The 25,842-nt window shown below is 42.4% G+C and overlaps 1 protein-coding gene across 6 annotated transcripts in view; it reads left to right on the top strand.

Annotated features, from left to right (window-relative positions):
- Positions 1 to 25,842, top strand: part of LOC137198715 (RNA-binding motif, single-stranded-interacting protein 3) — a 297,503-nt gene that overhangs the window by 232,821 nt on the left and 38,840 nt on the right. For all 6 annotated transcript variants that reach the window (XM_067612609.1, XM_067612611.1, XM_067612610.1 and 3 more), the window contains one exon: positions 21,516 to 21,622. In XM_067612609.1, the coding sequence (XP_067468710.1) occupies positions 21,516 to 21,622 (107 nt within the window). The remainder of the gene's footprint in view (positions 1 to 21,515; positions 21,623 to 25,842) is intronic.

The following is a 25,842-nucleotide window of genomic DNA, read 5'->3' as shown; positions in this document are numbered from 1 at the left end:
TCCCTTTTTTCCACCATTTAGCGTTTGAAACATTGCCCACAAACACACACAAAGTAGCTGTAGTAGCACACACACGCCCACACACATGCACGACAACACTCTAAACATGCATGCATGCACATACACATGTACACACTCTTCTCAGTGTACCAAGCTTGTTCACCAGTCCTCTCTAGCCCAAATCTGACAAGCCTCTGCATTTCTAGTTTAGCCACTCAATCACACTCTGTCAAGAGATTTCCGTGTGTGTGTGTGTGTATGTGTGTGTGTGTGTGTGTGTGAATGATGGGGGGTAGGTCTAGTTATAGCTGCCCCCCTCTACTCAGGTGTGTCCAGTGGTAATACAAAAGGATATTGAGTTGTAACCTTGCTGTCCCATACCAGGAAGTAAATATCTAGATGTCAGGTGCCAGGTCATCTGTTAAATTCAACTGACCATGGGAAAATAAACGGACAGGAAGTCACCATATTGGCAGGAAGCTAACATTGAGTTGCAGATAACGCAAGGGCACAGGGGGGAGGTTGCAGAGAGGAGGATCATGGAGATGCTAACAGAAGGCAGCTAATGGAAACATAGATTGTTTCCATACACTTCCTGTTTAAATTTTAATGTATAGTAATAACTTCTAACTTCCTTGTGATTACATGAGATGTTGAGTTGATATACAGTGGTATGAGATGATAGCAGATGGTGGCTAATGATATTTAAATGACTTCCGTATTCTTAATGTTTAGTTTTTAATGGAATCATATGTAATTTTCTAGTGGTTACATGTGTTATTTAGGTAAAATATATGGTGTAATGCACTTTTGATTTATGTTATAATTCAGAGTTGGCATGTACAACATGTACAATATCAAGACTTATATTGATTGAACATCTTTTATGACTGTAACATAAAGAATAAGTGCAGTAAATGTGAGATGCACTGTCATATTTTTTTGTAAGCAATTAAATGCAACAACGAAAAAGGTGCTTACCAGCAACTACAATTTAAAACTAGTCCATGTGTTCCAAGTTCTACAGAAACAAGTACTACCATGCTCGCATATAGATGCATCTAATCAGCCATCCATGTCAGGTTTGTTTGGTGAGGCCTGGTTGATATGAGAGGTGCGTAGCAGTCGTCCAACAAGCCAGGCCTGCTCCAGCCACTCTGCTCTGCCCACGTCTGATTGTGATTCAGAGAGAGGGACATGATCGATAGCCCTGATGGAGCACTACAGCTGTTTAGCTATTCTGTGCAATGCGGCAGCCGCTCTCCCTGTCGCTGTTGTCGGCCGTGAGCGTGCATACACTCGCACACAGATACAAACTCTTACATAGATACATACATAAATATATATAAGATGCATGCATGTGTTTTCACATACGGATATACAGTATTTATATATATATACATTGTGACACAGAGATGCACTTAGGCTGCACACACAGATAGACAGATGGACTTATACACTCATGTAGACACAATAACCTCCTTTCTGAAGAATGAACAACTTCATAGTTTAGGTAAGAATAAAGAGTTATCTTTGTTTTTCAGTGGATGTGGATTTACTCAATACATGAAATAAATGGAATTTATGAAATGTGACTACAGCAATAAACTATACTGAAGTGAGCCCAGTGAGCCCACAGGGACGCATTATGATTTACACTGCAACCCTGAGCACTGGGAAAGTCAAAGGAAGCGCAGATAAAAAGTGATTTAATCCGCTGGCTCCACTGAGCCTCCCTGATTAAAGCCCTTCGTCCTACAATGCATTAAACAGCTTAGAAATGACACCCTATGGTAAATGTAATTCGAACCGGAGATACATTAGCCATTGTTTGGTTTTGGCATGTGAGTAATCTCATGTACATCCTATATTGTGTGTCAGCGTTTGCAGAAAGGAAATTGATAACATTTGATACACTGTATGTGCTGTGCTGCTCAGTCAAATTCATGCTCTTTGTGTGATTCAACTTATTTTCATTGTCAACAGTCAAACAAACAGCTAAATAAACAAGGAGGTGTGTTTTCAGAAGGACTAGATACCGGTTGCCAAATGACTGCACCAGACTTTGATGAATCTAGCACTGTCATGGATGTCTAACTGTGCAAACAGAGATTCAGACCAGACTGAATGTGCAGTACAGTGTAACACTGCAGCTTCTTCCTTTTCACTTCCGTTGTTGTTGCTCACTCCGTTGTCCTGCTGCCAATATGGCAGCAGAGCTGATAGCCAGCTCCAATATTGTCCAATAGATGCTGGATAAATAATGAAAACCACATCAGGAAGCAGCCACAGTGGCCCTGGGAGATGGAACCAAACGGAAACATGCAATATGTACAAGCTTTCCTGCTTCTTTTTTTCACAGCACTCTGGCATTTCTCTCTCTAACATTATCTGTTTTCACAATTTCTTTTCAAACCGCAGTGACTGTCTCTGTCTGTCCTCACTCACACTCTGTCTTTCAGTTCCAAAGCACACTGTTACCCCCATTCCACCGACTCAAACCTAGTTCTGGTCCTGGGCTCTGCCGGTGCTGGTTCACATTTGGTTCAACTAGTGAACTTCCAAGGACCAGCTTGCTTTTCCACAGGCTAGAGAGCCAAGTTGTTACATAACTGTACACACTTCCGGTTTCCTAGCAACTCTTAACGCCAACTTCAAGCACCTCACACTCCAACATAGTAGGTGGCAGTAACGCACCTTAATGCTGGTCGCCACCTGCCATAAAACGGAAAAAAGAAGAAGAAGAACTTCAAGCACAACAACAATGGCGGACTACATCACAGCTTTACAGTTTGGCTGTGTTTGGAATCGCATACTAAAGTACTGCCAACTACATACTCAATCAGTATGGACTGCATACTGCCTACTAAATGAACAATTAAGTTTGCCATTACCAGCACACTGTTCACACTGAAGTATAAGACATGACGTGGTCACATCACTGTATCAAACGACTGACAGACAGTCTCACCTAGCCAGCAGCTCCTCACATCTCTAAAAACATTGCAGCAAATGTCGTTATTTAGATAAACTGGTCACATATTGGGAATCTAAATGGTTACTTTCTTGCCTGAAAAATATTAAAACTTGATTAAAAGTGATTAACATCTTTTAGCCTGGTTCAAAATCTCCACCGTCGTGCAGTCTGAAGAGATGCAATGCGTTTTGGTTTTGGTTGGTCTCAATAATCCTGCCCCTGACATAAGTGGTTCTGTGTTCAAGACCAGCAAAGTGTTGCCGCTCTGGGACCAGTTTTCCTGGCCGAGAGCCGGTTCTTTGGCTGTCGAAATGTGAAGAACTGGTTCGAGATGAGGCACTGGCTCTGAACCGGTCCTCAAACTGCATTGGTCAAAAAGGGGAATGTATAGTGTAAAAAACTTTGAGTTAGGCCCATAGTAAAAGCCATGTTCTTCATGGGTACTTGTGGGAAACATCAGATCTTTTCTCATGCAAAGCACTCCTCATATGAACATGAACGCGTTTGGAAAATCCAGATCCAATTCCTGGTTTTCTGATCCAGATGACTCCCAGGCTCTGATGGAACCACCGCAGCTGTCAGGCTAGTGCCAGACAGAGTTCATGGGGGCCACTCTTTGGCAAGCCCCTCTTTAAACATAACACAGCATAGACCAAAAGACAGTCCTGAACCCCAAGTGCTGGCCCAACGACACATCCCGTCATTATTTGCAGAACACAAGGCCTGTGCCACTGCTGGTGGGGGAGCCGTTGCAGAAAAAGATTCCCTCCCTGTTGGCATCCTCACCAAGGCAACGGTGCCAAGATAGCAGAGACAGCCCACAGTATTAAAACGTCCCTTGCTGAATTAAGGCAAGTCCCAAATCACTTGGTAAGTCACAAAAAGCCCTTCTGAAACTGTCAGTCATACTTGAGTAATCCATGTTAATTTTTGCAATCCCTCCCACATTCCCCTGGCTAATAACTGGCCTGTCGGCAGGCCCATTTCTCTTCCCTATGGCATGTAGATTTAACGCGCAGCCAAGTAGGTTGGTGGCTTGGCTGTCAGTGTGTCTCAGACATGGCTGCCTCTCCAAGTACACCGAGGCACTTTTTTTTCCCATGATGCATCTGTGTGTCATGTGTGGGTGATGATCTGTGAATTGTTTATATCTAATATTTTCCTTCTACTTTTTTGACAGAAACAAAAGGTCAAATCCATTATGTATTGATAATTCATTTACTGCTGCTCATCTTGCAGAGACTGACTGTCAACCAGAGTAAACTAGCCATATTTCTGTCTCTGTTTGTGATCCTCAGCGACAATAAGACAGCTTTTCAATATACACTGCCACAGATAATAATTAGCCACCAAACCTCCCTTTCAAATGCAATTCTCAGGATATTGCATCGTAATGAAATCTGTCCTCTTAGTATGAACCTTCCACCCTCCCACCCCTGACTTCACCCGCCTCCCATTAGAGTCAGGACACACAGGAAGTTATTATTGGCATCCACAGTAAATCAGACAGCTTCCTGAAAAAGGATCAATTTCCCCCGATGCACTTTCTCATTATAACCTTATCTCGCCCACAGACAATAATCTGGATTTGTCACGCTTTGTTTGTTTTGCCACTGAACTGTATCAATCATGAGCGAAGCCAAGGGTTAGCAGAGAGAGGAGGAGAGAGAAGCCGCTTTGAGTGGATCTGTCACTGAAATATAAAGTATTCACCTGCTGCAGTCCCCATCCACAGAAAATAATATAAGCCCTTTGATTGGCTTCAAAGTTTGTTTAGGCAGAGAAGAGCAGCTCTGGCTCCTGTAAGGGTTTAGGCAGGAACGATTGACTTTGCTCTCCACTCAACCACATCTAATGGGGAGCGAGACAGAATGGAGGAGAGTTACCATGAGAAAAAGATACATAACGAGGGAGAGTAATAGAGAGAAGTATAGCAGGAGTGCGATGGAAAGAAATAGATTAAGAGCTGAGGAAATGTGACAGGAATAAGAGAGGGAGATGAAAGAGAACAGATGGAAAAGGGCAGCGAGGGGAAGAAAGTGATGGGCGACATAGGGAAGCAGAAGAGAGAGGAGTGAAAGTTGGATCAACCCCGTGCTTTTGGAAGGTTAAATTTGAGTAAAGTTTAGGTTGCTGCATCTGCAGCAGATGAGATGAAAGGATGACATTGACTGCGCAGCCGCTTCGTGAGCTTGACCCCCACGACCCCGGCCCAGCTGTCGACCATGTTGATCCCCCTTCTACCTTTCTCCCTCTCACCCTTCTCACATCTCTCCTTGCTCTTTTTTTTGTTGTCCTTACTTTTATACTCTGACTCTCATCTGTCCCCCCCCTCTCTTATCTTCCCTGCCGCCACTGTCTTTCATCCCTCACTTGTGTCCTCCCCTCCTCTCTCACTCGCTATTCTACGCATCACACACACATTCCTGCTCATCCCTCCCTAACGCTCATCTATGTTTCTGGATGTTACTGAGTGCACACAATGTAAGTGCAAGCAAAATAAGCACCTGAGGCTGCGTTTATTTATGAAGAACATTTTCCTCTCTTCTTTGTTTGACATGTGTTCAGTCTGTTTCATTGATGCGTTCTTTTATTCCATGGATATACTCACGGTGTGGATAGTTGACAGTAATAAAGTTTTTTACTTGTCGGCTGTTAAATATTTTATACTTTGAAGTGAAACAACAACAAGGTTGGGTCAGAAATGAATCCTGGGCTTGGTGAAAGAATGCTCTTGAATGTAAAATGTCTATGAATTTGTAATGCACCCAGTTATTAAGAATACTTTTTTTTTTCACATTTTGCTTCATTGCAAATTGAATTGTTTTTAAATGTTCTAGGGCAGATAAGAGTCGTCCTCTTCTGTGAGGCCCGATATGAGTTTCCAGTTGAGGTGAAGTGCAGAGTTGTGATTTCAAATACAGCACAGAATGCAAATGTATTATTTCATAATTCACTAAAATTGAGAGGGACAAGGGTCTGCTAAAAATTCATCATATACAGTAAGTACATTCATCTATTGCCGAGTATATTATGTTCTGTTTCTGTACGTGCCAGCAACCAGCACTACCCAGTGAAACCAGTTTGGGGACACAGTAGTTACTGGATGTCGGAGTATTTCTTATTCTCTTGTGACTTACAGTCAGGCAAGGTCAGGAATAAGGCTGCTGACTTTACAGTCATGGGCAAAATCCTCTAGATTTTGGGTGGAGCTCTTACTAGATCTAACTGCTTTCTCCACCACTCTTGGAAATGAAGTCTTGCGATGTGCACGTTATCTTCACGGATCCGCAGATTCCAGGTTATAGCCATCAGTCAACTTAATCTAATGCAGGACCTGAGGCAATGCATTTCTTTTGCAAAGAATAATATTCAGCCTCTCAGCAGATACAGTAGGTCACTGAGCTCATAGCCTTTCGGCCAGCCTGCCCATCCTCCAGAATGAAGATTAAGTTTGCTGAGGAGGATAATCATGCTCCGAGGTCTCTGTGGTATGCAAGCAATTCAGCTGGCTTGCTGTCTGTGATGCACTGGTTGACTCCTCTCTCTCACCCACACCTTTCATTAGATTAGAGTATCACAACACATGATTTTTGATCGCAGCTCTCCAGTTTTTTTTCACTATAGCCTGTTTTTATTATCTTGTAAAGTTTAAATTTGGTAGTCAACAAAAGTAATGAGGCATAGCCAGGTCATCTGACTGACCAGAATTGACCTCAGGACTGATTGTGTCCTGTGTGTGCTTGCGTCAGGGAAGCAGGAAAAAAAAAAAAAAAAAGGCAGGCATCAGTTACACCCGGCCACGTCACTGTCACTGTCCCGGGACACAGAGGGCAGTGAGATAAATCTAGCTGCTGCCCCCAAAATAGAGCGCGAGCCTCCATTAGAACAGGACGCAGGCTGTGTGAGAACAAGCAGAGGTCACTGTGGTCAGCAGAGTTATTTCTGTAGCACCACCGGACCTCCAGGAATGGACGCCCATTCATTCATCCGACTGCCTGCCAGCAGGGCAGGGGACACACACAGAGACACTAAAAATGCATACACACCTACAGGCTCTGCCAATGGACGATTGGTGGGAGTAGGACGTTTTCCCTTTGGTGAAACTAACTGTGATGGCGTCCGAGTTGCCAATGTTTTTTGTCACCTAAGGCTATTTGTGTTTTTTTCTATGTGTATTTATATGAGAGCAGTCTGCTGGTTTTGGAGATGAAGGGCGATGGAAACACACCTGGTTCTGAGTGACCTCATGTCTCAAACGCCCTGTCTCTCTGTGTGTGTCTGTCTCTCTTTTCTTGGCTGGCAGTACAGCACATCATGGATATTGGATCACATTTGTGGTTTATTTCTCCTGCTTTTGCTCAACTTATATAGAAGATTTACAGTAGCTTACAGACATGGATGTACACTCTTTTACCATGGCAAAAAACACAGACAGTGTACAAACGGAAAACACACTAGCATGCCAACAGAATGATTTCCTACAGTTTCCTTTTCCTTTGTTCGTCGAGCCTCTCTCACTTTCTTTCTCCATCATCCTCTCATACATCCACACACACACACACACACACACACAAATACACACACATCAATAGTCCATTAGGAGTGTGTTGCTTTCATTACCTCCAGCTTGGCCCTGAGACAGCCTTCAGAGTGGAGTACAGCAGAGCAGAGCTGGCCAGGATTGGAGTATATATAGAGGGAAGTCTGGTAATTGCCAGCTCTCTGTTCTCTCTATCCTGTGCGTCAGGTGGAAAGTATGAATCCGTGGTATCTAGGGACCACCCCTGCTGCGCTGCACCGCATCTCGCTACAACTGTCTGTCCCCCCACCGGGCACAAGTAATAGGAGGAAAACAGAGAGCTTAAAGGCCTCAGAGAGTCCAACAACTGCCACTCTAACAATACACACCACCATGGGAATAAAAAAAAAAAAAAATCAGGTAGCCCACACTATCAGCAGAGAGGCACCTAAAGATACATGCTTGCATGTCTTGCTTGCTACACAGTAGTAAGTGCTGTTACTGTAGTACGGCTTCCCTGTTGAACTGGAATATTTTGTTTGTTTAGTTTGATCTGACAGAAGGCACAAGGAAGGGTTTGAGGACTCCTAAAATGTTTTAATGTGCTGTAAAACTTCAATTAAATACAGACTCCCAAATAAACGCATAATATAATGATACTGAATAACAATAAAGAGGTTATTGGACAAGTATTGCTCCAAGCCGTCAAACAAACACCAAACCCTGTAAGGCAGCTAATCAGAATCAAACATTCAAGTGTCAATTTCAACAATTTTTTGCTTGCACTATAGTAGAGACAAAATTTGTATTTTTTTTTACTACACATTCATCAAATACTTGTTGAATTTGAACATCTGTTTGAGATAATGTTTTATACAAAACGAGCATCAGTGATCAAAGCCTTATATTGCCAGTTTCGTTGCAATGTTGCAAGGTTAATTATTTGTATTAGCTGCCGAAGAGCAGATTGTATTCACAAGCTATCATGTTGGAAAATGTCAAATTAGCAGACACGGCCGTTGCTGCATAAAGGTATTTTTTTGATGCCAAAGTGTCCTTGAACATGATAACAGAGAGGATTGTCAAAACAGTCAATACTTGCAAATGCATTACAGTGTAGTAATACTATGACTGACAAAAATAAAGGTGATAGCAAGTTCATTTTTATACCATAATGAAATTAATGGAAATCAATGTTATCAAGTTATAAAATGGTCACAGTCATGTAAAATATATACGATAGTCAAAAATATGCAAAAGACACACTTTCAAATGTCGTTGGAAAATATAATGCTCTTCTATTCTATCGTACTGTATCTAGCCACTCATTAAGGAAATTGTATTAGACTACAAAAGGCATTGTTGTCTACAGGTGGAGTAAACAAAATGACTTATTTTTCTTATTTTTTTCCATGTTAATTGTACTTACAGTATCTTCTAAATACAAGTGTATAATGGTGTGACCTTTACCAGCCCTTACCATTTGTAGAGGTGTTGACTTAATGGCCTCTTTGCTGCGGCAGTCTCCCAGATAGCATTGATGTAGGTATGATAATACCACCACTAGGCTTTCCCACTCACCAGACCCTGTCCTGATCCTCTTACACATAGACACACAGATTTATGAATTACCTTGAGCTAGTCATATCTCTCTTTTAGCCCTAGACGTAATCTTGCCACAGATGCATCCAGATCAATTTTTCAGGATGTCTTATTTGTGGAAGCGAGCGGCAGGCTCGGCGCAGCGGGGTTGAGCGCGGGGTGGTGTATCCAATTTCAGGCTGCAAAGCAAATGGCCTTGGAGATCAAGGATTATACAGCAGATTTCTAAGTCGAGCTGGTATTGATTCGCTGTGCCCCTGGTGAACTCCAGATTGTACCTTTTCCATGTAAGCTTTTAAATGTTGCTGCCTCGTCAGTATCGCCCCTGATCTATAAGACTACAACAACTGACCCTTATAAATATGGCCTTTTGTTTTTCTAGATGTCCCTAGATATTGCATGGACCAGTGATCCAGTGGAAAGTGCATATGCTTAATTTTGTTCAGGATAAGGTATAATTTGTAGTTATAGGGTTGTAGCTGGTGCAGTTAGATGTATTAAAAGAGCATCATTAGCAGCACTTTAAGAGAGGAAAAATACTGTAAGTGTGTTGAATCACAGCATTTGAGAGATTTTGACATCTTATTGTGCGTCTATACCTCTACATTTATGCAGCCAGAATTTTAGTCAGGTTTTTAACAGTTATGTCACTGCTTCCATTATATCTGCCCATGAGGATGATTGTCAGATATTTACATCTTTTTTTTGCTATTCTGGCAGTCCTCATCTCAGTTAATTTGCTTTGCTGGAGCCCCTTCCACACTACAGCTGGTACTGATGAATGTCTGACCACCCAGATGCTGAATTTTTCCATAGAAACTTTACGTTTGAAATTCAGATCTGTGCAGCAAAGGCATTAATCACAAGAGTTTATATCAGTTCAAATGCGTTTTGATGTTCTGTCCCATACTGAGCAGCACTCTTGGCACCCCGCTGCGACTTCACAGTCTCCATCTCCTTCACCAGTCTGAGGCGCAGAATTAAAAGTTTGTTGTCCTGCCATTTAGCCATCTGTTCCGCAACTTCCGCTGCTCTCCACTGTTTTCTTCCTCTCCATCACACTTTCCTTCACACTCTTTCTCTCTCTTTGTCTCTCACACATACACACACATTGTAAACCAGTGAACACTGTACACCCACTTATTTGAGGTTTGGTAATTGCTTTTAGACAAGCTGAAAAAAGGAAAAGGAACATTTTTTCAAAGTCTAATTATTTAACAATACTCCCCCCCAAAATAAGGGAGGGAAAGACAGGCAAAGGGGGTTGTGATGGGTCTTGGGATCTGGTTAACTGGTCAAATAGGCCCATTATGGGGTAAAATCAACAGTGGGGAGTGTTAGATGTGGGCAAGCAAAGGGGAGAGCATGTCCAAATCCCCTCAGTTCACACAGCCATTACAAACAAGAGTGGATTAGCCAGGAGACCCCTGCTGGGACACTGAATGGATGAGAATGGGAAAGATGAGGGAGGCCGCTCCTCTCCAGCATTATCTAAATAACAGGCCGGGGAATTCAATAAGTACCGGCCTCATCAGACCTCATCAGCTCTCCCAATTAAGCTGCACATCATGGCGGCTGGCGGGCTGGTTGCTGTTGGTGACAGATGAGAGCCAGCGTGGGGATGTACTGCTTGCCTTTGCAGCAGTGCTGTGCTGGCTTAAATTCCTGACATTGTTTAAGTGGATGCATCAGTGTTTGTGTGTGTGTGTGCGTTTGTGTGTGTGTGTGTGTGTGTGTGTGTGTGTGTGTGTGTGTGTGTGGGACAGGTAGGTTGTTTCCGAATCACAAGCACAGATGAATATCATCAGTGAAACAACAGTACTTGCTCTTGTATCTAACTGCTAATTTACGGTCCACACTGACACTCAGGCCCACTTCCGCTGTGCTTCTTCTGTCTGTCCTTGATTCTGCATTGATGAGTACCTAACAACCAGCCTCAACTTCAAGTAAGAGGGAGTTACCTTCACCACGCTGGCGCTCGTGAACCCTAGTGATATCGATATTGTGTGTCAATATCGCTCCCCTCCCACATTACCTCCCTGTGTTTCCCCAAGGGTCAGGACATGTAGAGAAAAAAACACGACTCTCCCACATCGATTGGGGCCCATTAACGCAGGCTGAGAAAAACAAAGCCTTTCATCACGTCTGAGATGTTTAGGCAAGGACTTACACAAAGTTGTTCTCCACAGGTCAGAATTTCTTTCTCTGGTTAGCACTGTGATATCACTCTCTCAAGGGGATGAAGGGGCAGAGCTACTGAAGCTAATATAAATAATGCTGAAGAGTTTGTGGTTTTCTTCACTCTGATTTTGTACTTTTTTTTTTTTTTTTTTCTTCTTTGAAACAGAAGGAAGGCTGAAAGCAAAACAGTAGAGCACTGACACAGGAAGGAAGTGGGGTCAGATTTTGGCCAGGGATTGTTTTGTTTTGTTATTTTTATGGCATTCCTGCTTTAACAGTTTACGCCCTTTTGGTTGGTTTAAACAAAATTTAACATTGGTTATTTATGACATAATAAATAGACATATACATGAAATACACCTTTAATGATTTGCAAATAAGATGGACTTAAATATCTATTAATTTAATTTATTTCTCATTTACTGTGAGTGAGGAGATATTGACATTTCCCTGGAAAACAGTTGATATATTCAGTGCGCACAAAGAAGATCCCACTTTGTTATCAGCAACTTTTTCGGAAAGAGGGAGAAAAAATTAATGTCAACACTGCTGGAGAACAAAGGGAATACCTAAGAAATGAAAGAATTATGAGCTTTGGGAATTTCTGATGTACTGTTTGAAGTTCGGAAGTACAGGGTTCTGTCTGACAAAGCGCAGATGAGTGCAGTCTTAACTTGGGGCCTAACTCTAGCTTTTTAGTCTCGTGGTGCTGGTTTTGTAGTTCATCATCTGTCCCGCACAGCTAATCTTAAATTACCCAGCCAATTCATAACCAAGTGTGTGCCTACACATTTTATCAATGCTTATGAGAATATTGTGACGCCAATACCAATTTATAACATCATAAATGTGCTTCTTGCCATCTTGCCTTACAGAATATTAAAGAAGAGTGAGTCATCTGACATTTTAGTCAGGTGTCATTCACAAGAGATGCCTGGCAAAGGTCATCAAAAAAAACATAGCTTTAAATAAATATCATAATCATCAAATGTTGACACTGTGAAGGAGTTTACCCCAGTTTGTCTTTTACAGGTGTGAGAATCATTTTCAATATACCAAGACCGAAGTGTTTCATAAAATGATCTAGGAGGGCTGTCGCTTTTTCGAAAAGTCAAGTTTAAATGAATTCAAACTAAGAAGTTATTTGTTCAAATAAATTCAAACACAACCTGCTGTGACTGTAATAAGCATATATGGCCAGCAATGCCAATCTGTCAATGGTCAGAGAGAGTGTCTTACCGTTCAGCATAATCTTTATAGTTTCCAGTGTGTCTTTAGGAAGCACTGTGTCAGACAAGGTTGTAGAGTTGAAGTGGTTCTGCACATTTCTGCCTCTCTTGTGTGGTAAGCTAGCAGGTGAGTCCTCAGCTCTGTTGTCGTTGTAGAGTGAGGCAGCTGATTTTTACAAAGTTGGTAAATAGCCTTATCTTTATGGTAATATTGCCCTCTATGGCATTGCCCTCAAAATACTTCCACACACTGCTTCTCAGATGATTCGATGTTGTGATTATCCCATCAGGACGGCTTTGCTCATTAGTGTCCTTCTCTATTTTTATTTATTAGCTCAGTTTATTGATAGGTCAAAGAGCATGCAATAGGTCAAGCTGGTCGTGAATTTTAAGAACACCCCCTGCTGGATCACAAGGCAAACGGTCTGTTGCACTTACAGACAGTAAATTTTCAAACAGGTTATTACAGTTCAAATACTTCATTTTTCCACTATGTTCGAACAAAAGTTCGAATTTCGAATAAAAAGTGACAGCCCTATGATCTACCCCAACTTCCCATGTCACACGAAGGCAGAATAAAATGAGGTAAAAAAAGGAACAAAGAAGAAACCAAAAAGCAATTATGGGGTCTTAAAGATAGCTGAAGACTCTGAGAAAACAAGGCAAAAGAGAGGGAGCATGTCAATGAGAGTAACAGATTTTTATGAGGGGGGAATGGCAGAAAAATAGCACAGACGTTCCTTTGCTGCTTTTGGTGTGTGCATATGTGTGCATGTGTGTGCATGTGTGTGCGTGTGTGTGTGTGTGTGCATGGCTCCTTTTTTGAAAGTGAAAGAGCAAAGAGAGCTGCACCTGCACCTTCTATCAACCAGTGGAAAGCTCCTTTCAGCACAGCTTTAATTACAGTCTCTGCAGCTCTGCTCGGCTCAGACAGACCGGTCTCCACGCAGCCAACCAAATCCTCTCACACATAGCTGCCTTCCTCTGTCACAGAGTCGCCTGATCCCTAATCAGCCACGGTGCCACTCTTCATCGATCCCCAATCAGTTACAGTAAAGGGGACGCTATGGAACCCCTTCACACACGCACACCCTCCACCCCTTCCCCCCTTATTAGTCTGGTGGCCCGCTTTCATTGATCATAAATCAACGTCACTGGCAGCATTGGTCGTCAATCACCCCCCCCGTGACATTATTGATCCAGCTGGTCCCACAGCTATAGGCTTGCCCTCAGCCCTCAGCCCACATTGCAGCCCGGCTGTGGCGTATCGATTCCCCCTCAGATACAGTATTGAGGGCTCTTTATTGATAATTCATTTATTGTGCTGTAATTTCATTTTCTTTCCTGTCTATACCGTTGTTACTGGAAGCCCCTACGGTGGAAACCTAGTTAACGGACACACAGCCTTTTGTAAACTTGCGTCTGTGAGCACCGTGCTATTCTAACTGATGTGGCTTTCTTGCATTTGCAGCTTCAAGCATATTTTCCATCTCTGTTTAAATGTCATTTTAAATTTGCAGGCAACGGTAGCCTAAAGGTTAGATAACCCCACTTATATGGGGGTTGGGATATGATACGAGAGGCAAGGTACCGTTTGTCTAGACACCTAACATCCAATTTTTTGTTTTTCATTTTTTGAGTTTCATGCTGGCCAACAACAGAGGACTCTTTGTAATGCGCTTTGAGTGTGGATTTGTGTAACTCTATGAATGTCAAGCAGCACTGTGCTGAAAAATGGCATGCATGCTCAGCAAAACCTTGTATTGATAAATCAACATAAATAAATTCTGCTGTACCATTATATGGAAGCTGCATAAAGATAAACAAGAGGCTAAAACAGTTCAAATGCTCGATGTAAATAAGGAAGCCTTCACTATAAAACCATACCTAAGAACATAGACTACAGCACATCGTATCTTTTAAGGTGAACTTGCAGAGCTGAAAACTGATTTATTCTGATTCTTATACATGCCAGTGTCATATATACTCAGAAATATTTGCTCTAGATCTTGTGGATGGGCAGTTATGTTGAATTACAAAGCGCCCATCTGTATGATTCATCTCTATAGATGGGAGGTTTCACAGGTCACTGGAGGCGTTGGCAGTGTTATACTGTGCTAACAGGGACACAGCTAGCTTCACTGTCTGCCCACACAGGCGGTGACACAGACAGTGGCAGCACAAGTCAGCCCCCACAGGCATAAGTACAACAACAGCTGCCTTCAAATCCCTCTACCATGGTCAAAACTGTTTGCCACAATGCTAAAGAAATCCATTGAAGTCCTACTTTACACTTATGCCATGAAAACTAATTTTTAGTTTTCTTGTTAGTGTCTGATGGGGGGTTTCTTTCTTTTTAAGTTCATTTATTTCATGGGAGTCTTGCTCTGCTTTTCAATGAAACATTTGCATTAATTGTTCTTACTTATGCATTGGTAATGGGATGGTTGCATGAACTAAAATATGTTGATTGCTAGCTTTTCATATTTGCATAATCAAAACACTTACACTAGTTTTAATACAATCCATAATACATTTTCATGTTTTTTTCTCAGTGTAGTTTAGAAAAGGGGTAGTTAGAAGCAACGCACTTTTTTTTGTGGATTACAGTAGGTTGTTGTGCTCTGCCAAAGTGCATTCATCCATTTGTGTAATATGAAGATAAATTAGAGACCAAATCATGGCTGAGAACAACCAGCAACTTCAAACTGTCTTGTTTTTTTTTTTTTTAAATGTTCATCTGTAGTCTAGTGTATAAAATGTGAGAAACTTGATAATTCAACAATGTAGCATGATGGGATTACTAGATTATGTCCATGAGGATTATCAGTAATCCAGGTCATACAATATACCATGTATGCTGTAAGTAGTACGTCAATGTAATTTTTGAAGATTTTTCATCTGAAAGATGCTTACTTGATCATTTCATCAACAAAGAAGTGATGACGCATTTTGGATGACTGTTATAACATCTTCAAGACCAAACAGCAATTCCACTTGGCTCACTGCTTGTACATTCATCTAACGTATTGAGTCACGTCGCCTGTTGCAAATTGTGGTGTTTTCTTAGCTGGGATGATATTTCGAATCCACTCTACAAATAGTGTTTTCAATCTCATACTGTATTCTTACAATTTTGAACCAACCACAATGCGGCCGCTTGTAATTGGCACCCTGTCCAGCTGTGTAAAGCGGCCACTGATACCAGAGACTAGCAACAAAGATGTTGGCAGTGTGGACCAGTGCATGTGTGGCTTTAGCATTAGAAACATCTGCCACCACCACTTTAAAATTGCAGCTGACTACAGGAACCAGCGACGCTCAACTATGTCATTTGGAATGAATGCGGTCAGGACTGTCTGCTTGTATAAATCTTATTTTAACATATGGATGGAAGATTGTGAGCAGTTCATTAGAGTTGGCAAACACACATACTCTAACTTCTTCTCACTCGCACACCTCTGTCTGCTCCGCTGTTTTTAGTTATTTGTTTACTCACCATGGCAACCTTAGTGTCGGGAATCGCAAGTGGAATTAGCTGATTAGGCTAAAATGAAATTCTCCTCTAACTGTTTTACTGGTACCTCAGTGTCTCACTGGAGTTGGCTAGCAGCTAAACCCACAGCCTGTTTGGCGCTGCGCTTGAAGCTCACACATTTACTGTAAGAGCAGATTAATTCAGAGTCAATACTCAGAAGGTGCAATCATATTCACCCATATTTTTATCTGCTAAAATAATTACAGCTCTGTATTTATGCAGAATATTCTTCACCTTTTATGTTAAAAAGGTTCACATTTGTGTCTTCATATTCCTGGACTCCCTCTTAGGCACGCACAAAAACATGTACACATCAGTTTTCTAAGTATTCCCATTCCCATAAGATGGTCTCAATCAATTTTAGTCGTCTGCTGCATTATAGACTGACTGTGTGTCAGACACACATGGAGCTCATCTCATCCATCAGCTTTGTTTATTTGTCTGAAAAGTCCATGAATAGACAGACAGACAGACAGACAGACAGACAGACAGACAGACAGACGGATAGATAGATAGATAGATAGATAGATAGATAGATAGATAGATAGATAGATAGATAGATAGATAAAAATTTAGAGAGAGATACAGAGCCAAGAGATAACCACGAAAGAGAGAGATGCGATGGAGGGAGACGGACGGAGAGAGTGAGAGATGGATTAGCATGTCAGAGGCTCCCTACATAACATTACTCTTGTTAAGTGTGCAATAGCTCATCGATCAGGCTTCTACTGCCCGTATCCAGGGCTCTTCCCTCCACTTCCCTTCCCGTAATCCATAATATCATCTCAGGCCTGAACTGGCTGGTGTGCTGCAGGAGCCCTCTATGGGAAAGTCTGAGTAAGGGCTGATCAATAGCTATGGAGCATGTGTAGCAGACGCGGGGCGAGAGGCGAGGCGTTGTTGACATCCTTCCCCCTACACTCGTCTCACTCACTCATCTATACAGTATGGATTAGAAGGGGGGGGAAAAAACTGGACTCTACCTGTCACTTCTACCTTCAGCGGATCTCTCTCGCCTCTGTCTTCGCTGTCTCCCTGTGTCTTTTTGTCTCTCTATGACACTGTATCTGTCTTTCCATCTATCTCCCTCTCCCTCTCCTCTTTGTCTCGCTCTCTGCCATGCTCTCCTCTCAGCACCCGCTTCATTTATCAGGCCGTGTCATTGAGCCATGTGTGCCGTCCCTGTCAGCAAATCGGCTGGCAGACTGTCTTCATTTCCATGCTGAAGGATGCAAGGCCAGCGTGGCAGTTGTGAGAGCTATCGACTGCGATCTGTCAAAGTCCTGCCTGTAGGGAAGTTGCTGCCGCCTGCCTTCCTGGTTGGCGGCCATTCTGAGTCCTTTTGACTCTGAAAATGGCGACGTAAATGCTACACCATGTATGTTCTCATCTGTCCCGTCCACCTGTAGTCAAGTTTGTTTCTATTGTAACTACTGGCTCCACTTGCTTTTCTTCATCTTCATCTATTTCTAGAACCATGTCCCTCGTGCTTGCTTTCTCTTCTTGTATCTGTCTGTGTCTCTTTCTCTCTCCCTTGCACATCTCTTTCCCATAAGACATCCTCCTCAGTCAGGGCAGACAGGTCAAGCTGGCTGATGGGAATCAGACAGTTGTTGATCCAATTAGAGATCCCCTCGAGCAGCATCAGAGTACAGCAGAATTCCAATAAAATACTGTCTTCTTTCTTCCTTTTCCATGTTCTCTCTAAACATGTCTTTGCAGTAAAATACAGGGAGCCATCCGAATGACTTTTCAGACATGTTTAATTCGTAGAATGTCAAGCCAAGAACCTGTAGAAACCTTTAACCAAAGTTGTCATAGAGAAGTGGAAGCTTCCTTTCAACTGCAGCTTTTTCAGAGTGACATATTTTGGTACAAGTGACTGAACAGTTCTCTCTGTTCGCCCTCTTTAGGGCTTTGCACACTCTCAGAGCAAAGCAAGGCCAACACAGTTTGACTCCAAGCCCTTGTGAGAGGCCTCTTTTGTAACTGTCTTGATGGTGAAAAGCTAGCTGTTTCACTGAGCAAAACCTTTTACCCAGCCCCTCTGCAGCTCGGGAGCATTCCTGCATTGATTTCACCATTCAGGCCAAACAGATGTACAGTCCAATTTTGAACTGCAGATGAATGTATGACACGCTGACATTGATGTATTATAATACATGTGCTGATTTGCATTCATGGATCAAGTGTTATTCAGCTGGCCTTGCGAGACCATCCGGAGCACGCAAGCTCCTTTTGTCTTCAGATACCAGGAAGAAAAGGAATGGTGAGATCTGGTGTTCTCGCTGCTCTGTTATTCAGCAGAAAAAAGGCTGATTTCCCCCAGATGCCGGCCCAGGAAACAACAGTAACAGCAATAATTACTTATGCACGCAGCGCTAATAAGTGAAACTTGCAACAAGCTTCAATTTAAATGGCTATTTTTATTGCACCATCTCGTAGAGAAGTACATCTGCACGTACTTATTGGTTCATTTTACTGGGTGGTAATGTGTCTATTGATGAGCAGAAAGCCATGACTATCTCTTCAGAGCCAAATGCATACTCTGGAGTATGATAGAGCCAAGGCTGCGATCAAGCGAGGCTAGCAGCACAGATGTCTTACTTTCACTAAACTGTTTCCAGCACTGCTCCTCTTGCTTTTGTGAGTGTGGTTGTGCACATGTACACATGCATGTGCGTATGTCTGCAGTCACCCCTCGTTAACGTGTTTACCAGTTCCTAGGGCAACCCACATTAAAAAAAAAAACAATTAAGGGTTCCCATAGAGCACCTTGTTAGCGGCAGTTGTTGACCTCGAACCAAAAACACTTTATGTCTTTTTCCCATGATTTAGGATTGTTACAGGGTAGCAAATTGGTTCATAACTGAGCTTTTTCATTTTCAAGGGGCTCCCTACAACAAACGCTGGAGCCAGTGTGAAATGTGTTGTACTGGGAGCTTGTGACCTAAAGATGCAGCATCAGCAAGCTTGTATGTGCAGCCAGTGGCCCAGTTTACCCTAGGATGTGCCAGTGATGACGGTTTGCGGTGAGAGGTCTTAGAGCGGTTTTTAGGTTGGCAGCAGTTTGTCTGGTGTGTGTATTTCTGTGTGTTTTCACGGGTTGCAGCAGAGAGACTTTAAGGGCAAAAGAAGGGTGTGTATGTAAGGGCCATAGAGGGGTAAATGTGTTCACAAGGTGGGTGGGGTGGTGTGAGGCTGTTGATCTTGGGCTGGAGTCTTAAACAAATTGGCTAGTTCGCTGTGGGAACTGGGGATGTAGTTGCACAGGGAACGTCAGCATGCTCTGTGTCAGATTCTCCAAATTTCTCTGATAGCTAATTATCTCCCAGAGTGCCGGAGGAGAGGTTTGGAAGAGCTTTTGTTGTTTTTCTTCAGCATCTTTCTCACTCTCCCTTCCTGGCTACATTCTCCTGGGCAGGCTCTGAAAAGTTTGGTCCCATAGTAGCCCCTAAAGCCACATGAACACACACACAGAGGTTTTTTTTAGAGAAGTTTGTTTGTATTTGGCCCTACAGTATAGTAGCCTTCCAGTCATATAAAGGCACACTCACACACACAGACACACACACAGTTTTGCTATCTCGACAGCCCTCTGCTCATTTGCATATCAGACACCTACTGTAACTACAAAATAATTCTCTCCAAATGTGGCAGCAGTTACAATAGTGACATGTCAGAAAATGGAAATGAATAAACAAATCATCCCGTAAGCTCATTAATGCCCAAATTATTTCATTCAGCTTGTCATAACTTCACTTCACTTCAGGTTGTTTTATTGCTGTCATTGCTTTGTCAAATCCAGACAGCATCTCATTTCTCTCTTGTCATATGATACTGTATTATTATCAAGGCCCGAGCACCTCTAACATCTGGGATCGGAGATTAAAGCATCAACAATTCTCCCGGTGGGTGTCATTTCTGGCACGGCGTGATGAAAGGTCCCGTTGCTCACCTCCTGCAGACAGCCTCATCATTGGCCTGTGTCGTCACAGAGCGGCCGTGTCACGAGCTGCCAGGCCTGTAATGTGAATGCGATGACAGGGCAGCCGTCAGGTTCCTTCTAAGCCAGCAGGTGCAGGGCAGCAGTGGTTCAGTGTTTGGACAAGCTCGCTGGCTCAGTGTGTACTGTACTGTAGCCGAGCTGTACAAGCCTCCCAGGGAATGAGTGTTTGATCCTGGTGTAGGTTCTCACTCTGGCTCTGTTTTTCCCCCTTGTTTCTTCCCTAGTCACTCACCCATTTCTCTAATCGGTTTCACTCTTTTCCTCTTTTCTTTCTTGTTTCTCTCCCTCTCTCCTGTGTTTAGTTTAGTTTATCCTCCCCGCCAACACTATTACCACCATCCAAGTGTCCCTGCCCCTCTCTCATCTCCACAGTCTGTTTCCAGAGACAGATTCCAATGCCGCTGACGCAGACTGAAAAGGGGACGGACATTGTTAAGACCCCCAGATCCCCGGCCAAGAGAGCCAACCTTTTCTCACGAGAAAAGCTCACTAAGGCCTTTTTTGTCTTTTCTCTGCTTTTTTTTTTTTTTTTTTTCTTTCACTCTCTTCTTTCATTGAGCCTGTCTTTCAGTATCTACAGTATCACATCAGGAGAGTACACCACCTGAATCTGTTTTGTCTCTTTTGGTGCTCACCTGCAGCTCAAGTGTGAGAAAGTGCCCTTTGAGAAGTTATCTTTACAGCGACGTAGGTCATCGCAACACTTTCATCAACCTTTTATTGGCAATTATTCATACAAAAGGCTGTTGATACAGAGACAGCTTAGATGAGGTCGCCATACAGGGAGCTTTTTTCGTGTTTTAATTGGATTTGTAATTTATTTCATGTCATGTTTTCCTGCTGGTTGATTATAGACACCTGCCAGCTCTGAAGTGACGGCACTTATGTCAATCCTCCATTACTATTGTTCCTATCATGTCAGAAATGCTTATGCTGCCCCCAGTGTTCACTCCTAGAACGGTAATATTAATATCTATGACAGCCTTTACTCAAATAGTACAGCGCAGTGAGATGCTTGCAGTGATGGTTGTGGAGTGGAAAAAGGCATAAAATTTCATATAAAAGAGAAGATGGGTGTTAAAGTAAAACACGGAGGGATTATGCATCAGGAACAGGAACGCCTTCTAGAAATAAGCTTTGGCTGACAGAGCGGTCCTGCATTACCATCTCAGAGGTATTTACAAGAGCGATTACTGTGATTATTATTTCAACAATACCCTGCAATGCTCTTTCATGGGCTGCCAGCCTGGGCCGGGGTAGGGAGGGCCTGCCAACATCGACAGTCTGGGAATTTGTCTAGGAGCTCCATAGGAGGGCAGGGAGGAGGGAGGAGAGAGAGACAGAGACGCAATGGTAGGAGAAGAGAAATGGGACGCGGTTCAAAAGGGCTTCTGCGGGGTCACAGGATGCAGTAGTCTTAACATGATTTTGTCCTCTGTCTCTCTTTCCCTCCGCAGCTCCCACGGAGCCTTTGCTGTGCAAATTTGCCGACGGAGGGCAGAAGAAACGCCAGAGCCAGAGCAAGTACCCTCAGAACGGAAGGCCGTGGCACAGAGAAGGCGAGGTAAGTTACACCCAAGCAGATGCTGTTCTCCTTCAAAACATGTCCCAAAACCATCTAGACCATATATTTACCCTGAAAGAAAATTCTTCCATACGCTGTGAGTACAGCACAGAACAAATTAGTGTTGTAGTGCAGATATCTCTGCACGCCAAGTCTCTAGAAATTATTGTTTATTTCTACATGAGATAATAGTTTTTTCTTTAGTGAACATTTCACATCCAGCTTCTCAGGTTTGCTCATCAAGATGCCAACACATCACAGGTGCTATATTTAAAGCAATGAGATCACATGACCAATAAAGTGAGTGGAATTTACAAGATTATATCAGAGAACCAAGATTCACAAATATTAGTATTCATCAAAGACAAATCATAACTTACAGTTTGACTAAAAATTCTTATCACCAGGTCCACTTTACTTGTTTTTTTCTGGAGCTTTCAGCCACATTGTAACTCCTGTCTCTATACAAAGATGGTCTCTGGCGTTGAATGTGAATGCGTCCTTGATCTTACTCTGGTCATCCACTAACTCCTGGTTGAAGACTTTGAACCTGTAATAAGATGTGACAAACTGTTATTTCCAAGGTCAAGAATGAACCTTCAAGCTAATACAGTATACAATGATGGCATAAAGAAGTACAATATTTTGAAAGCTGTTAAAGGAATTTGCACCTCATCACAGCATTCTCACTAATATCCACTGATTAGAAGATGACTAAGAAAATCCTACTGTAACAACAAGTTCTCAGCTGACAACCTTTGCTATCCTACTGTAGCTTTCTGACTAGTTGTGTAAATTCTCACTGTATTTTGAGATTTTGTTCTAACCTCAGTTGATGGATCACACAGTACTGCAATTGCTATTTGAGATTGCAATATGCTCAACAAATATTCTTCAAGAAGTGGGACTGAGACTTGGCCAAAATGCAGCATGATGACGCACTAAACAAGGTGTTTACCTCTGATGTAATGGCATTTCTAATAACAGACCCCTCCCTGCTCATGAGGCCCCTAGAGAAGTTGGCTACAGCATCTGGCTTTATGTAAACCATCACTGCCTGTCATATGTAGTTACTCTAAGGTATGGAGCTGTTTAAAAAAGAAAAAAAAAATACCCCAGATATTGATCAAACTGCCCCTGGATGTATAGGCGCTGTCATGTAAATTGCATCTCAAGCCAAACGCCTGACTGAGTACGTAAATTCTTGCCATACACCAGAATGCTGGGAAACCTGAAATTGGATACAGTGCTATTGTAACATATTCATCAGCAACATGTGGAGACAAGGTTAGAGTCTCTTCATATACTACCAAGCAGCTATACTGTGAAGGACACACAGAGGAGACAGGTAGAGGAGTGTTTCAGAATGGACTATATACAGTAGAATAGAGTGAATGCCTGCACACACACACACACACACACACACACAAACATTCAGAGAGGCTGACAGTTGTGCTGAAACGGCAAGGTAGGGTAGACCATGCTAGATGAAATGTTTGTCCTTCAGAAAACACATGCTCTCTGTGTGTGTTTGTGAGTGGGTGGGTGTTGAGAAGGGCTCGGTGGAGTTCTACACTGGCCGTATGTGTGTGTGTGTGTGTGTGTGTCTGTCCATCACATGTTCAGCAGCCCTAAAACCTATAAGCCAGTGAAGCGTGTTTAACCTAAATCACATTGCTACATCCCCTCATAGGCCCACACATTGACAGGGTCAGCTCAGCTGACTTGAGGTAAAGTGAGATGACTGTGTATGTACAGAGTGTGTGTGTGTGTGTGTGTGTACTTCATCATGAAGGGTGCCATAAGGATCAAGAAAAATTCTTACACGGCCAAAATGGAGAAAACACCCCTTTTGTCCTTTTGCTGTATTTATTCACCACCCTTTACGTTCTCTACGTTATACACATACACTATGACATGATCTTAAAACAGCTGCTTACTATGTTGTGCTTATCTCCTGCTTATCTCCTACATAATACATTTGTATACAACTAATTTGGCAATGTTTTTTTGTGTGATATCCTTTTACCTCACAGAAGTCATAGGGGGAGTTAGGGAGAACGTTTGGGTGTACAAAGCTCAACTTTGACACCAGAGACTGAGATTTTTGTCCTGCATCCTAGGTTTAGGCTACTGAAATATTTGGTTAAGGTTAGGGAAGGATTATGATTTTAGTTGAATATTGATTAACTCAATGTGTTGCATCTCGCGCTTTGAGTCAGCATTGACTTTATAAGTATTTACTCTTTCCCTAAACCTCAACCAAGTGCTTAGAGTTGCCCATTAAAGTGTGACCATTAAAACATTAATCATGCTTTAGTTGCTCAGAGTGTCTATTCAAGGTATGAGCATAAATTTTAGGGGACGAGTTTGGTCTCACATACACACGCACAGATATCCACTGGCTATCAATAGGATGTCTGTCTGTTTTTTCCTTGATAAAAGCACAATCTTTGCACAACCCTACAAGCTAACCTTCAAAAGGCAGAGACACAGACTTCAGTTCAAAGGCTCTATGCACCTATTTTTGTGTTTATCTTGGTTTAAAGTTCTTTGACCTCTGTGACAGACAAACTGTTACGTCCTTCCTCTGCATCCCTCCTTCTCTCTCTCTCTCTCTTCTCTCTCTCTCGCTCTCTCTGGCACTCTCACTCCTGCCATGTTGTAAATGCATGATGGCATGACTGAAAGGTTGAGGTTTAACTGTCTGAATGCGAGGCAGTGTGTGTGACAGAACATGCTCAAGCGTCCCTGAATTTACTTGTTTTTGTGTCTTTATGAGCTGATGTTTTGCTATCCTTTAGAGGACCAGTCTGAGATTTAGACCTTCAGATTGAGAACATTTTTAGCTCCCAAACTTCACAATGCAATATTTGAGTGAAGGGTTATATTTTAGTGTAAATTAGACCAGCTTTAGGACTCAAGCTTAAAGGTTTAAGATTAGAATAACAGGTTTTTTTTTTATTGTTTGCACTTTGTCAGTGGTGGATGAAGAACCTGAAAGCCTCACTCGAGTATCTGTATCTGATATTTACTGTACTTAAGTATCAAAAGTAATTTTCTGATGTTAATTGTACTTAAGTAGTGAAAGTAAACACTGTTAACAAAAAAGCAAGCAGTCAATATTTTGAGAATTATGAAGTTTATTCTTTTAAGCATGTACACCACCTTAAAAATGGAGCCTACATTGGAGCCTACATTACACAAAAAAACAAGGTCTTCGCAGCTTAAAGAATTAAAAGAACAAAATCCAGTTTTTCCTTCCCTCCCACTCCTTCATTAGTCTGTCCTTTCCTCCCTCTTTCCTTCTTCCCATCCTTCGCTACAGTAACAACCCGGTCATTACTTGAAACTGAAAAATTTGCTGTTCATCTTCAAAAGAAGTTGGTTTTCAAAACTGTGAGAATCCAATCTCTCTCTTCTTGGGCTGAAGACAAGTCCTGCAATGCTAAATAGACTTTCACAGGCTGCTGAGGCAGGTATAGGCGTGTTCAGCTTCACAGACAGCTTGCACACAGCTGGGAAGGATTTCATCAAGTCCATGTGATCTGCTGAACAGGCCAAGTATCCGTCCAGTTGTTCGGAGCTGTCTTGTGCTTGAGACGACTGCAGGGCAGAGAAGAAGTCATCTTCATCAGATGAACTGGACCTGGTGGCATCATGTAGCTGCATGGAGGGTTCTTCCATGTGCTGCTTGACGTATTCCATTCCTGAAATATAGTGAGGATGAAAATATAACTGATAATACAACTTTCTAACTTGTCATGACCCCAACCTAAGGTTTATTACTGAAAAGTTTGTTTTGAGGTTTATATTTAGTTTCATGCACTATCCATGCATCCATAATTGATTTTTGAATTTTTCAATATAACAAAGTGTCAAAATGTACATGCATAAACTTATTTTTCACTATCCGTCCACAAAGTCCATGTTGTCCAAGTTGTTCAGAATTTTGGAAGAAGAATCACAGCTGTGATAAACTCACTGTCTCCTGAAATTTGGCCAAATCGATTCTTTATTCCCACTTGTAGAGCACCCACCAGAGGCTTGCAGTACTTCAATGTCAACTTGACTCGGTCAATTCTGACAGTCAGCAGGTTGATTGTTGGAAGTAGCCACCGCATCTGGGCATTCGCTTCTGCTTGCAAGATGTTGGTTGCCTGGGCGACTGGGCTCATGGCAGCGGCATACTCTGTGAGGAATGCGAGTTCAGCTGGTTT

Source organism: Thunnus thynnus, chromosome 15 (assembly GCF_963924715.1).
Source record: "Thunnus thynnus chromosome 15, fThuThy2.1, whole genome shotgun sequence".
In the NCBI taxonomy this organism is placed as follows: Eukaryota; Metazoa; Chordata; class Actinopteri; order Scombriformes; family Scombridae; genus Thunnus; species Thunnus thynnus.
This window is presented reverse-complemented; position numbering and strand designations above follow the sequence as displayed.